Source organism: Salvelinus alpinus, chromosome 18 (assembly GCF_045679555.1).
Source record: "Salvelinus alpinus chromosome 18, SLU_Salpinus.1, whole genome shotgun sequence".
NCBI lineage: Eukaryota > Metazoa > Chordata > Actinopteri > Salmoniformes > Salmonidae > Salvelinus > Salvelinus alpinus.
Window position 1 is genome coordinate 12,591,105 of NC_092103.1, and position 13,646 is coordinate 12,604,750.

The window sequence follows — 13,646 nt, forward strand, 5'->3', positions numbered from 1 at the left end:
GCTAAAATGTGCAAGAGGCAGTTTCTGTGCTTCCAACGTTCTCCACTAGGAGGAACTCTAACTACTTAAATGCCTTCTTGGCTGCATTGACTGCCTGAAAGAAACTGGGTTCACTGAAAAATGCAGTTGACTCAAAAAGGCTGAGCAGCTTTTGATCCTATCCATCTCTGTACTCCCCCTCCTCTCTCTCCTCTCACCCTGGCTAGGGGCTCGGCCATGAACCGTTCCCTGGCCAACGTACATCATCCACTGGGTCAGGCAAGCCCATGGAGATCGTAGGAACGTGGACCAGACTGTCAAAATGATCAAAGGCGCCCACAACATCATTATCACTCCAGGTAAAGTAAAAACCCAGCAACACACACACACACACACACACACACACACACACACACACACACACACACACACACACACACACACACACACACACACACACACACACACACACACACACACACACACACACACAGCATTAACGCAGTGATACTTACACACACCGGAGCACTGACAGGGTAGGTTCATGTAAACCACCCACGTACACAGGTTTCAACTGACAAATGTTTTTAAGACCTAGAGAGTAAGTGTGTTGTGGCCAAAGGTCTTGTGCAGAAAGTAGAAAACATGGTCCTTTGCCATCCACATTTTTCAGAAATTCCCTAACTTTTTTTCTATGTTTAGCTAACCTCTGTTGACCTTGTTACATCACCAGTTAATTTGCTCAACTTCATTGGGGCACCTTTCGAGTAGGGTCCGTCAGGCATGCAGGCCCACTCTATCCCGAGGTGGTCCAAGAGCCTGGGTCGTGTTTTGGAGTAGGGTTTATTGAGACTTTGACAGACCTCTGTATAATCTCACTCTCTGTCTTTCCGCTCTCCCACCCTGTCTGAAAACCCGTCCCCTGACGACAGCTCTCTGCACATTGCTTCTCCAACCTAGTGGCGGAGTGAACTGTTGAGTGAGAAGTCAGCTTTATCTCTCCTGCCTGGCAGTGCAGCCTCAACCTGTGCTGGTCCATACAGTATGCTGCTTCCAGAGAAAATAATGGAGGAGGAGAAAAGAAGGCTCTTTTTTATGGGCTTTAATATGCAGTACCCATAGGGCTCTGGTCAAAAGTAGTGCACTGTAAAGGGAATAGGGTACCATTTGGGACACAACCCCAACCTAGTGGCTGGCTCTGCTCTGCTCTTCTAAACAGCCTGGTTGTCTGTGGCTCGGCTTGACCTCCTGGGCCAGTAAGTGTAATGGCCTCCAGCAAAGCTTATGGCTCTGTCTGTCCTCTGTCTGCGTCGGCATCCACTTTGTTCTCTACAACAGAGAACTGGACCATTATGGGCAGACAGGACGAACAGATGGAGGGGCGATGAGATGTGGGAGGATGAATAAAGAGAAGGGGAGAAAGGATGATGAGCGTGGCACTCCAGAGTAAACAGGCGTGCGCGGCCAAGCACAACAGAGATGGCTCCTTCATTTAAAACACACCGCCGCAGGCAGTCCAGCCCCTACGGTGTCCTGATCCAGCCATGGACATAGACAGTAGACGTTTAGACCCTATCTATCTAACATGGATCTACACCATGGGCCCATGTAGACAGTGGGGGAGATGTTACTATATCTATTGTGGAGGATGTTCTGAACTTCTAAAGTACACAGTTGTCTAACTGACTACTGCAAACCCAGACTTGTTTTTGTATTCAAACATTTTCAAGCATCTTCTCCAAATGTAACCAAATTAGCCGGTGTTTGTGTGCCAGGTAGTCCTGCCAGACTGAAAGGTGATCCTCAGCTTCCAAGGCCTGGTATTATGGTGCACTGTTCCACAGTTGCTCTCTGTGTTGTCAGTGGGTCCCAGATTCTCCTGCTGACTGCAGTGCACTACACTACACCAGGCCCGAGCTGGAACCGGAGCTGTCTTGTTTTCCTTTTCACGTTTCCTATAATTGGACCAGTCACAGTCACTTTGCTTGATTGACATCAGTGGAAACATTTAAGACTTTTTTTTGATAAACACTGGCCTTGTCTGGACGGGGTTGTTTTCGTTAGGAGAAAAGCTTGTGTTTGAGAGTCTGCATGAAAAAGTTGAAAATCATTAAGGAGCTAGTGTGGACCGTAGTTATGCTCAGTGCAACATGCTGTGTTGAAAGCAGAGTATTTGACGGCTGTTGTGACAGGCCTATCAAACGTTGTAAACAGCAATTGAGGCTTTAGATTGTCCATTTGCTGTGAATTATTGTTTCTCTTCCTTGGATGGTGGTCATTTCAGTAAGAGGCTTCTCAACTCTGCATGGGGCAGATGAAAGATAAGTGTTGATGGTCCTTGTTGTGTTTGACTGGCTTAGATTGGCTTTGGAATGGTGAAGACCAGTGAATAAAGGCTTTTGAGTTAGAAATGTCCTGTCTACCACATGTACTGGAGCAATTCATGTGCACTTGGACCTGATCAATGCACGTGTAAGAATATCCCAATATATTTTTTTGGCTATAAGTACGATCATCCTTAAAGGGGAAATCTGCAGTTGGAAAACCAACAAAACCCACACCACGCCACTTGTTTTTGGTAAACGGCTGAGGGATGGAGCTGGAGAAATGGAACCACTCTCAAATATATAGGCAGAGCTATGGATGCAAGGACTGACCATCATGAGATCATAAGTTATATTCTTCAAGACTCAATATATCATTTATTTATACATCTAAAAATGGATGTAGCAACTAAGGATTCTAGCTTTAAGAGTAACATAATTGATTGATTGCTCCAGAATCCTGCACATGCTCCCACTTTTCTGCTTCAGATAAAAGGATTGAAATCATTTCACGACTCATTCTTTTTTTGTTCAGCCTTGATGTCCTTTATTTATTTTACGGTGTTTGTTTATTGTGTTTTAAAATAACAGGCTCAATTATTTCACCTCCGGTCTTGTTGAAATGAGAGGAAAGAGCTCCCACTTGTATTTAGGATTATTATCAAAACCATATTCTGCTATTTGAGACAATACATGCAGATAAACTAGGTTAGCATACTTGTTTACACCTGAGCCCTCAGACATCCTCTGTTCCTATGGGGATTCACTGGTCCTCTAAAATTATACTCTACAGAAAAACTCGGGACTTCCCTATTGCTGGGATAAGTTGGTTTGAATATTTTTCTTGTTAGATTTTAAATACCTGGTGTGTCAAAACTAAAAACTGAGAAATAACATTTAAGCAAATATAATTGATTGGTTATTTCCTAAATGTTAAATGTGTTTATATAAGGATTATTTTATTTTTTGAAGCACGTTTGATAGGGCTTATGCAAATGTTTGTGTTTTTAGCATCAGAATATCAATATCCGGGTAAGAATCTCTGGGATTGTCTGAGTTTTTTTGCTATTTATACAAGCATTTTTGATCACTGTTCACAGGTGGTCGTCAGTTTTGGACTTCTATTAAGATGTGCCAGTCAAAGTCGAGGCAGACTGTGTTCTGAAGTTTTATTGTGTTCCCTCCTTTTTTCAGACATTTTATACAGACAGCAGTTGACAGGTTTTCAAAGCAAGTAAAAGTAGAGTTCTGTCCTAACAACATTCAAGCACCCAAACTAACTGGCTAACTCCAGAGGGTTGTGCGGTCAGCCCAACGCATCATCTGGGCCACACTGCCTGCACTCCAGCACATCTACAGCACTCGGTGTCACAGGAAGGCCAAGAAAATCATCAAGGACCTCAGCCACCCAAGCCACAGCCTGTTCACCCCACTACCATCTAGAAGGTGGAGACAGTACATGTGCAATGCTGTTTTACATACTGTCTTACCCACTTTATGAAGTACCTTCAGAAAGTATTCACACCCCTTGACTTTTTCCATATTTTGTTGTATTACAAAGTGGGATTAATTGATTTCATTGTAATTTTTTTGTCAACGATTTACCGGAAAAATGTTACGTGTAAATGTTATTTTTATTAAAACACTATCTTGATTAGATAAGTATTCAACCCCCTGAGTCAATATACACTGAGTGTACAAAACATTAGGAACACCTACTCTTTCCACGACATAGACTGACCAGGTGAATCCAGGTGAAATCAATGACCCCTTATTGATGTCACTTGTTAAATCTACTTCAATCAGTGAAGGGGAGGAGACATGTTCAACTCCAAGTACAGTTAGGACACATGGAAAGGAATTTTCTTAGGCATTAATCATGCAAACACATATATTTTTTGTGGCAGAGTGTCTGTAAGATTGAAACTTATGCTCTTCTGTTCCCTATCCATGGAATTAGTCCACTGCACCACCAGGATGGCACTAGCTTGCCATGTTTTACTTTTTACTCATACACCAAAACCCATTTCAAAAGAAACAAGCACTCATTAAGATCAGGTGTGGCCAATGAGTGGGCACCCAACCCACCTGAACACACTTAACAAGATGAAGGATAGAGAGTTTTGTTGACGCTGAGAACGGAATGTATATGTTTTAATAAGTGACCGTCTTTAAAAAGCAATGAGTCCCTTTGAAAACTATGTGGCATCGATATGAGTTATACAGTTATTCTAGTGTCCAAATCGACGACAAAGTGTAAATAGGATAATTTTCCAAATAAAGTCAGTCTCGTCTAAAACTGAGCAAGGAACATCTCTGCGTCACAATGGGTAAATTGAGTTTGGGTTTTGATTTGACGATGTACATTTGCCCACTAACATGGGGTGAACAGCTTTAGTGATGGCTCTCTATCCAATAGCATAGACCGTGAGATAGACCTGCCCACCCGCCCGGCTTTGTTTACATAAGACAATACGTTGCGCTTTTATTTTTACTTGAGAAATTCTGCACCAAACACCTTTGTTAGATGTAAAATTGCGCAACTAAAACATCCTCTGTAAAAACATAAAAAATAATTACATATTTCAGATTTATCTTAGATTCATTCTGATGATTTTTAGGAAATGAAATAGGCTTCCGCATTTACAGTGTCTCGTGGGGGTCAAACATCATTAACAAATGCGGAATCGGCCAGGAAACACACCCCCAAGACTGAAATCCCATTTTTCTAATGCGCAACAGAAAAGACACGTGTCAATTGGCATGTTCAGTGACTCTTTAAATAATTCTTAGAACGTTTTTTGAACATTACTAATGTTTTCATGGAAAGTTTTCCTAATGTTCTGAGAACTTAACTTTGAATAAAACCATGAGGAAACCTGTAGAAAACGTTACGCTGAAGTACTGAAATTCCCCCAAAAAGAATGTTGTTTCTTAATGTTCTCGGAACAATTTAAGAACATTACTTTAAATAGAACCATGAGGAAACCTGTAGGAAACGTTATGCTGAAGTACTGAAATTCCCACCTAAGAAACCTATGGTTCTCAGAACGTTATGTGCTAGCTGGGAATGGACCTACTGTATACAGTATGTTTTTTCTGGCCTGCAAATTGATTTGGACGAACAAATCTGTGCTATTTTGAAATCGCGATGTGGCCCTCGAGCCAAAATGATTGCCCACCCCTGCCCTAACCCCTTCATTACCCCTGCCTTGCCAAGGCACCACTGGGGTGATGAAGAGGTAAAGCCAGGAGGGGAAAGGACAGGGTTGAGGCTCACTGTGGAGAGAACAGAGGAAGGTGAAAGGGAGGAGAGTGAATGAGAGCAGAGCAAAAGTAGGAATAGGCACACCGGAGAGAGGAAAGAGGAGGGAAGGGAAAAGGCACACCGGAGAGAGGAAAGAGGAGGGAAGGGAAAAGGCACACCGGAGAGAGGAAAGAGGAGAGAAGGGAAAAGGCACACCGGAGAGAGGAAAGAGGAGAGAAGGGAAAAGGCACACCGGAGGGAGGAAAGAGGAGAGAAGGGAAAAGGCACACCGGAGAGAGGAAAGAGGAGAGAAGGGAAAAGGCACACCGGAGGGAGGAAAGAGGAGAGAAGGGAAAAGGCACACCGGAAGCTTGTGTAATTTTCCTTCATTCGTTTGATCTGGGGTTCCAGCAGCTGCTGCTACTTAGAGCATTTGCAGTTGATTAGAGGGGGAAGTGGGTGGCCAGAGAGTGGCCAGATTCTGTAGTCCTGTCCCCCCTCCCCTTCCCTCTCGGCTGGATAATTGGGTGGGGGTGTTAGGCTGCTATGAGGGCGGGGCATGTGGCTGCCACTGTTTGGAGCCCCAGAGGGGGATATTGTTCCTAATGTATCTGTAATGTAATATAATTCACACAGTGTGGTGTTGCTCTGGTTAGCCTCTCTTGTAAAGGCCATGCCTCCTCCCTCTCTCACACCCCCCCCCCCCCTCCATTTCAACACTGCAACATGTGCACTGCATTGCATTACATGAAGTACCAAACGGGTTAACTCCACACACTGCTACACACGAGGGTATTCAAAGTTCCTAAGGCAACTGTGGGTAACAGCCGTGTGTGTGTGTAAATTGGGGACTGATTCATAATGGCAGGAGATCACAGAGGGTCTGGGTAGAGCAGGAGAGGGGGAACGAGACACCTCAGGCAGTATGAGTAGAGTGCAGCTGCTCTGATCTCTGCTTTTACTCTCTGGTCATAAACCTGCTGCTCCAGTGTGTATCCGTAGGGCCCTCTCGTCCTCCGTCCTTAACCCATTTCCCCTGCTTCTCAGGCCCTTTATGACCTCTGACATTAACCTAAACCGCCCCCAGCACTAACATCATGGCCCCTCCATCTTGTACTTCTGACTGAACTTTTGTCAATAGCCAAACTATTATGATTCTTTTAAACCACAAGGGTTTGTTTTCTCACCCTTCTTGTCCTTGTGATTTGCCATATAGATGGAGGTGAATAAGATGTTAATCCTTCTCTCTTACCAGTTTGGTATCCACCCAGAATGCCTGGGCAGCTCAACGTGCTATTGGCCGAGGCGGGTGTTCCCTATGACATCGTGCTGGAGTTGGAGGAGATCAACGAGGACTTTGCTGGTATGTTTGGTTTCACCTACTCCTGTCCCTTCACGTGTTCACCTCTTGTGTTTCGGTCTATAGACAATATGCACCAAATTTTCTCGGTGGTTTGCTGTGATCTCTTTTTCTATGTCTCAGAAACGGACCTGGTTCTGGTGATTGGTGCTAACGACACAGTGAACTCTGCAGCCCAGGAGGACCCCAACTCCATCGTCGAATCCATGAAGAGTGAACGAGTATACACTTCAAAGGGGACGAAAAGGTAGGGAATGGGACTGCAGCCCCTGTCAAATGTTGACTGTCACAGAATGGCTTGTTGGAAGTTGAGCTGATTTACTCCGGCTCTCCAAATGGTGAAGGGTAGTATTGTAGCGGGTAACTAACATGGGCTCAGAGGGAAGCTATTCGTCTTTAGTTCTGTTCAAGTCCTAGACTTCCAGATTCACCGAGTCCACAGGCCACATCCTTAGAGGGGGACGGGGCCTCTTTCTACGTACAAGCACTTGCGTTTGCACACATGCATGCACCCTGTACTCTTTGTTACTGAGGCAACAAGGCCCTTACCCAGGTGTACTAGCTCCAGCAGGCACAGATCTCACACGGCTTCCATTAGCGGTGACTGGCTCCCTCTGGAATGATGACATTTTGGAGCATCCGAGTGGAACTTTTCCGAAATGTGGGATTCATATGCCTCACCACCCCACTTTAAAACGCCTTAATTTCTACAGGTTCCCTTGGGAAATCAGAGTTTGTGAGCTTTAATACTACCAGCACCCCAGCCCTCTACTATACTGGGCTGTATTAACATGACGTGTGTGTTTGTATCCCTCGGACCTGCTGGACTGTTGAAAATGTTATTTTCATTGTTCTTAAGTGACTCAGACACTTGAATTAATAACCTTCCACTTGTGGCTCATGTTTATATGACGCTGTGTGGGGCCGGTCAGGCTGTGGTGCGGATGGGTGTGCTGGGCCGGGCTGTGTGTGTAGTCTAACTGTAGATATAAACAAACCAGGAGGGGCTCCTCAGTGCCACCATAGCCAAGCTTGTCAGAGCAGACAGAGGGCATTCCTCTGGTTCAGTACCCTCGCCTCGCCTGGCGGACAGTTAGGTGGCTGGTGATTCAATGGTCCAGGCCTAGCCCGACTGTGCCATAGCCACATCCTCTGGTGCTGATTGCCAGACTGAGATTACCTCTGTTTGCACCCTACCCCTGTCCCAAATAAAACCATCTGTCCCATGTATTATGGATGAGGAGGTTGGGAGTCTGGACTGGGATGCCCTGCCTAGAGAGGCCGGCTAGGGTAGGCCTGGGTGTCCCAGACCCTTACTCTAACCCCGGCCTGAAGCACAACCATAGTGGGATTGATTTACACTCTTCTCTCACAGGAGGGTGTTTGAGTCAGTGCAGGCTTGTATGTGTGTGTTTTGTGTTAAGAGTAGTGTTTGTGGGTGGGGCCGCGCCATGGGAACACTACACTGTGTCTTGAGTCACCTAGCCACTACTGACCCTTTCCTGCCTCTCTGAGTAGATTCGGACGGTCCTCCTGTTGATTTTTGGGTCTCAGTATGACAGAGGTTCTGTTCCAAGTATCTTTCAGCGTGTCAGATAGCAGGGAATAAAAGTCTAGTGGTGAGAGCACCGCTCTGGTTTTACTTATTCAATTATTGTGCTGCGTTCTGTGCCTCCAAAACACATGCTCACAATCACAGGATACTCCAATCCATTTCCCAGGTCTCTCTCTCTCTCTCTCTCTCTCTCTCTCTCTCTCTCTCTCTCTCTCTCTCTCTCTCTCTCTCTCTCTCTCTCTCTCTGTCTCTCTCTCTCTGCCTCTCTCTCTGCCTCTCTCTCTCTCTCTACAGACACTAATGATGCTTAATTTTGTAAATGGCCAACACTTAAATACCCATTAGTTGTGGGACAAACTTACTCTTCTCCTCCAAATGGAGCCCTTCCCCCTACATCTTCCACTTACATGCAGGTGCATGCAACATTTAAACCCATGTTGAGGTATGTTCATGGATCAGTGTTAAATGTTTACCAAACTAGACTAAAAGAGGTGCTATCACAGTTGGGGATGGCTTATTTACTATAGTATGTTTAGTTTCAGGAAAAAAACACTGATTGCTTTTGATTATTTGTAAACATACAGTGCCTTCAGAAAGTATTCACACGCCTTGACTTTTTCCACATTTTGTTGTGTTACAGCCTGAATTTAAAATTTATTAAATTGAGATTATTTTGTCACTGGCCTACACACAATACCCCATAATGTCAAAGTGGACTTATGTTTTTCAAAATTGTTTTAATTACTACAAAGATACAGGTATCCTTCTAACTTCGTTGCCGGAGAGGAAGGAAATCGCTCAAGGATTTCACCATGAGGCCAACGGTGACTTTAAAACAGTTAGAGTTTAATGGCTGTGATACAGTAGGAGAATACTGAGGATGGATCAACAACATTGTAGTTACTCCACAATACTAATCTAATTGACAGAGTTAAAAGAAGGAAGCCTGTACAGAATACAAACATTCCAAAACAAACTGAGCTAAGCACAGGCAAAATCCTAGAGGAAAACCTGGGTGTCTGCTTTCCACCAGACACTGGGAGACAAATTCACCTTTCAGCAGGACAATAACCTAAAACACAAGGACGGATCTACACTGGGCTCCCTAGTGGCGCAGCGGTCTAAGGCACTGCATCACGGTGCTAGAGGCGTCACTACAGACCCTAGTTCCAGGCTGTATCACAACCGGCCGTGATTGGAAGTCCCATTGTGTAGCACACAATCAGCCCAGCATTGTCTGGGTTAGGGTTTGGTCGGGGTAGTCTGTCATTGTAAATAAGAATTTGTTCCTAACTGACTTGCCTAGTTGCTTACCAAGAAGACAGTGCTTGTTCCTGAGTGGCCGAGTTACAGTTTTGACTTAAGTCTGCTTGAAAATCTATATCAAGACCTGAAAATGGTTGTGTAGCAAGGATCACAACCAGTTTGACAGAGCATGACGAATTTTGAAAATAATAATGGGCAAATGTTGCACAATCCAGGTGTGGAAAGCTCTTAGAGACTTACCCAGACAGACTCACAGCTGTAATCGCTGCCAAAGGTGCTTCTACAAAGTATTGTCTCAGGGGTGTGAATACTTAAGTAAATTAGGTATTTAATCAATGCATTTTGCTACAATTTCTAAAACAGGCTTTCACTTTGTCGTTATTGGGTATTGTGCGTAGATGGTGAGAAAAGAAAATATATTTAATACATCAGGCTGTAACACAACAAAATGTGGAATAAGTCAAGGGGTATGAATACTTTCTGAACGCACTGTAGGATCGAACAATGTATCAGGCGTTCTTTCTCGGTTGTGTAAATGGCTGCAGTCTATGCTGAGCCCCTGTGTCCATGTCTTTTTAGGTGGTTGTAATGAGGCGTTCTCTGGGAGTGGGCTATGCTGCATTGGACAACCCCATCTTCTACAAGCCCAACATAGCGATGTTGCTTGGAGATGCTAAGACGACCTGTGATGCTCTGCAGGTTAAAGTCCACAAGGCCAGCTAGTGAGCCGTGGCTGGTCCAGGAGGGCTCGGGCCTGTCTGACTGAGCAGCAGGTGGGATGGAGAGGTGGTGCAGAGGTCCAGGGCACCACAACACACACACCCAGAGGGAGAGAGTAATGGGCACAAACAAGCTAATAGTTAGACATAGCATTAATGTATTGATGTTGTCGTTTTCCTCCTCCCTTTTTTTTCAGAACAGTTGTTTGCTCTGATGATGAGTAGGTGTTCTCTTCTTTCTTAGATGTTTGTGACAACATTGTTGTGCCATGAGTATTTTCTTCTCAGCCTCTTTTTCTAAGCAAGGGGAAAAAAACAGTGTCACGCTTTTTATACCGTAGTTAGATTTTTGTACTTGACCAAGTGTCAAAATCGTTTGCGTTTAGCTCCTCCTGGCTTAGCAGCAACTGTTGCGTGATTAAGTACAATGTAAAGCCATATTCAGTAATGGCAACTCTTAACTGTGTGCTTTTTTTGTGAAACATGTGTGCTTACAGTGTAATGACTAGCTTTGTGTTGTAGCACTAATGTTACATGTGATTATAACCTTTCATATGAAGGATTTTGTGAATGTGGCTCCAGTTGGCCCTCTGCCACACAGCTAAGCTCTTCCTCATAGCACTAGAGGGACGTTGAAAGAACAGAGCACATATGAAGTAAAGGCAAAAGAGTTTAATAAGACATGGACATCATAATATAACTGTTAGAATTGATCATCAATTATGAGGTGATGGCTTGATTTAGCATTGATACGTTTATGAGTTGCCGATTTTGTCAAATGGTTAGAGTGCAAGTCCTGCCATGTCTGTGCCAAGCTCTTTCCTTATGCCTTCATCTAGATAGAATCCCAGTCTAATGCTTCCTTACTGGGACCTGGTACAATGCAACTCTATAGAGACACTGACCATGACAACATACCTACCTCATAGCTTCCTAACCCGATCAAATTTGCCTTCCATTCTCTTCTTCCATCAATGGATGCAGTAAAGAGAACAATCGAACTCGACCAAAACAATGGCAACGCCACTCACGCTATTTTGGGGTAACAATATACAGTATGTTCATGTCGTCGTCACCAATCAACTGCATTACACTAAAAACAGCTTCAAGTACCATCGCTGATTTCTATACGCTAGCTATGCTACCAGTTTCTATGGACGGGAGTTAGCATTTAGCAAACATTTTTTAACACAAACATCTGGACGGATTTGTAAGATCATATTTTTTGAATGTGCGTCAGTGACGCCGTACTTGTTCGTTCCCCTACCGTCTGCGTTCCATTGAACTCTTTACCGCATGTATTCTGTCTTTACAGACTTGTATTTATCTTGTTATATTTTGCTTTGCGCTGACTAGAAAGGTTAGCGTATGAAGGGCTGTTATTCACTTACACATGGTGTCATAATAGACAGCCAAATCATATGTGTTAGACTGCCATGTGCCATATTTCTGTCCAGTTTTCAGTCATAAAGTAAAGAACAATATATATATATTTTTAGACAAGACCCTATTTGTAAATTGTTAAGGCTAAGCAGGCTTTGCTGCACAAAGAAGATTTCAGAAAATGTATAGTGTCATGGTGGGGAGATACAGTGAGTGTTTTCCTCTCTGGTTTATCATGGAAGATCAATAAACCTTGATTTAAAATATGTTTTTGCTTGTTTTGACTTTTCTTCTCTCAAACACACTACAACAGTTTGAGGCTTGCATCATTTGAGCACATTTATGGAACTTGGAAGGTCAAGTCTCCACGCTTTCACTAAGTTGTTATAGCTTTATATACCCATTTCATAGCTAGGCTCTGTGTGTGTGTGTGTGTGTGTGTGTGTGTGTGTGTGTGTGTGTGTGTGTGTGTGTGTGTGTGTGTGTGTGTGTGTGTGTGTGTGTGTGTGTGTGTGTGTGTGTGTGTGTGTGTGTGTGTGTGTGTGTGTGTGTGTGTGTGTGTGTGTGTGTGTGTGTGTGTTTGTGTGTTTGTGATGTGATGTGATGTGTGAGACAAATACATGGGTGGAGTTGCTGGCATGGAAGTGAAGATTTCAAATGAATAGGATTGCATGTGTTTGCTATGAGGGTCACTTCAACGTATAACAAGTAGCACTCAGACACCCTGCTATCTCTGCTGATCCTCCTGACAGACATGTGAGGGCGTTCAGGGGGAAACCGCCTCTTGTTTGGGGAGAAGTGATGTTACTGAAATAAGGGTTAGGTGGTGGGCGTACTGTACCTCCTCTACTTAAGGCTGTCTTTTGTTTGGCCAGCAGAATTTTTCCAGGGCCTGAGGATAAGAGGATAGCCAACATGTTCTATGGTGACAATCCACCCTTATCCTCACCATCCACTTGGGATTGCCTTTCATTTCTGTCTTGTTGAAAGCCAATTGATTTGTTTTCCTTGGCCTAGCATGCGATTTCTCAAGAGGGTATTGCTGCGTTACAGTATGTTTGCACTGTATGATAAGCAAATGTTATTTTTTTTAAATCTGCAACATCTGGATCCGTCTATTGCTATTTGGGACCTTCAATTTCAAGTCCAGTTCAATGATACCCCTTTCTTGCCAACATGCGCACACACAATATAAAGTTACCCCAGTTATCGCATGAATTCTCTCCTCCCCAAAGCCAAGGAATCCTTCATCACCACAAAAGTAGCTCACTGGTTCCTTCTGCAGTGACTCTGGCCAGCAGTCTACGTAAATGAGTTCTCTGATGTGCGTATGATTCCACTGGAAGATAACAGTCCCCAAGCCTTGTATAGTACCTTGTAAAAGAATGGGACAGCACCACATGGAACTATGTGTGATTGGAGCGAAGGCGTACATGGTTCCTTCACCACAAATGTGACTGGATTGCACTGTGGTTTGTCTCCGTGGACATCGAGGATGCGGCTTCTCTCTGTTGGGCCTTGTTCCTCAACCAACCATCATACTGGGGGAGCATCGTCATCTTTAGAACACCTCTTTTCATATCATAAAATGATCATACAGGCTACCTCTTGTCCAAAGGATACATAGAATAGGTATTTGTGTACATCTGGCCCCCTACTGCTTCAAATCAAGCTTTACTTCAGTATTTGCTATAATAAAATCAGCCCTTTATTCTAAAGGATAAATGAAATAGGTCTACTTGTATACATTTGGCCTCAAATGCTTCTTCTACCAAAGCATGTTTTACTTCAGTATTTCATCCGTGTATTTGTC

At 44.0% G+C, this 13,646-nt stretch overlaps 1 protein-coding gene across 1 annotated transcript in view; it reads left to right on the top strand.

The window, feature by feature from the left end:
- The window catches only part of nnt (nicotinamide nucleotide transhydrogenase), a 51,973-nt gene extending 39,968 nt beyond the window's left edge, over nucleotides 1–12,005 (top strand). The window contains 9 exon segments of the mRNA XM_071350214.1: nucleotides 207–235; nucleotides 238–282; nucleotides 285–343; nucleotides 3,288–3,300; nucleotides 4,702–4,721; nucleotides 6,767–6,818; nucleotides 6,821–6,913; nucleotides 7,034–7,131; nucleotides 10,311–12,005. Of these exon segments, the coding sequence (XP_071206315.1) occupies nucleotides 207–235; nucleotides 238–282; nucleotides 285–343; nucleotides 3,288–3,300; nucleotides 4,702–4,721; nucleotides 6,767–6,818; nucleotides 6,821–6,913; nucleotides 7,034–7,131; nucleotides 10,311–10,454 (553 nt within the window). The 3' untranslated portion in view covers nucleotides 10,455–12,005.
- The last annotated feature ends 1,641 nt before the right edge of the window (nucleotides 12,006–13,646 follow it).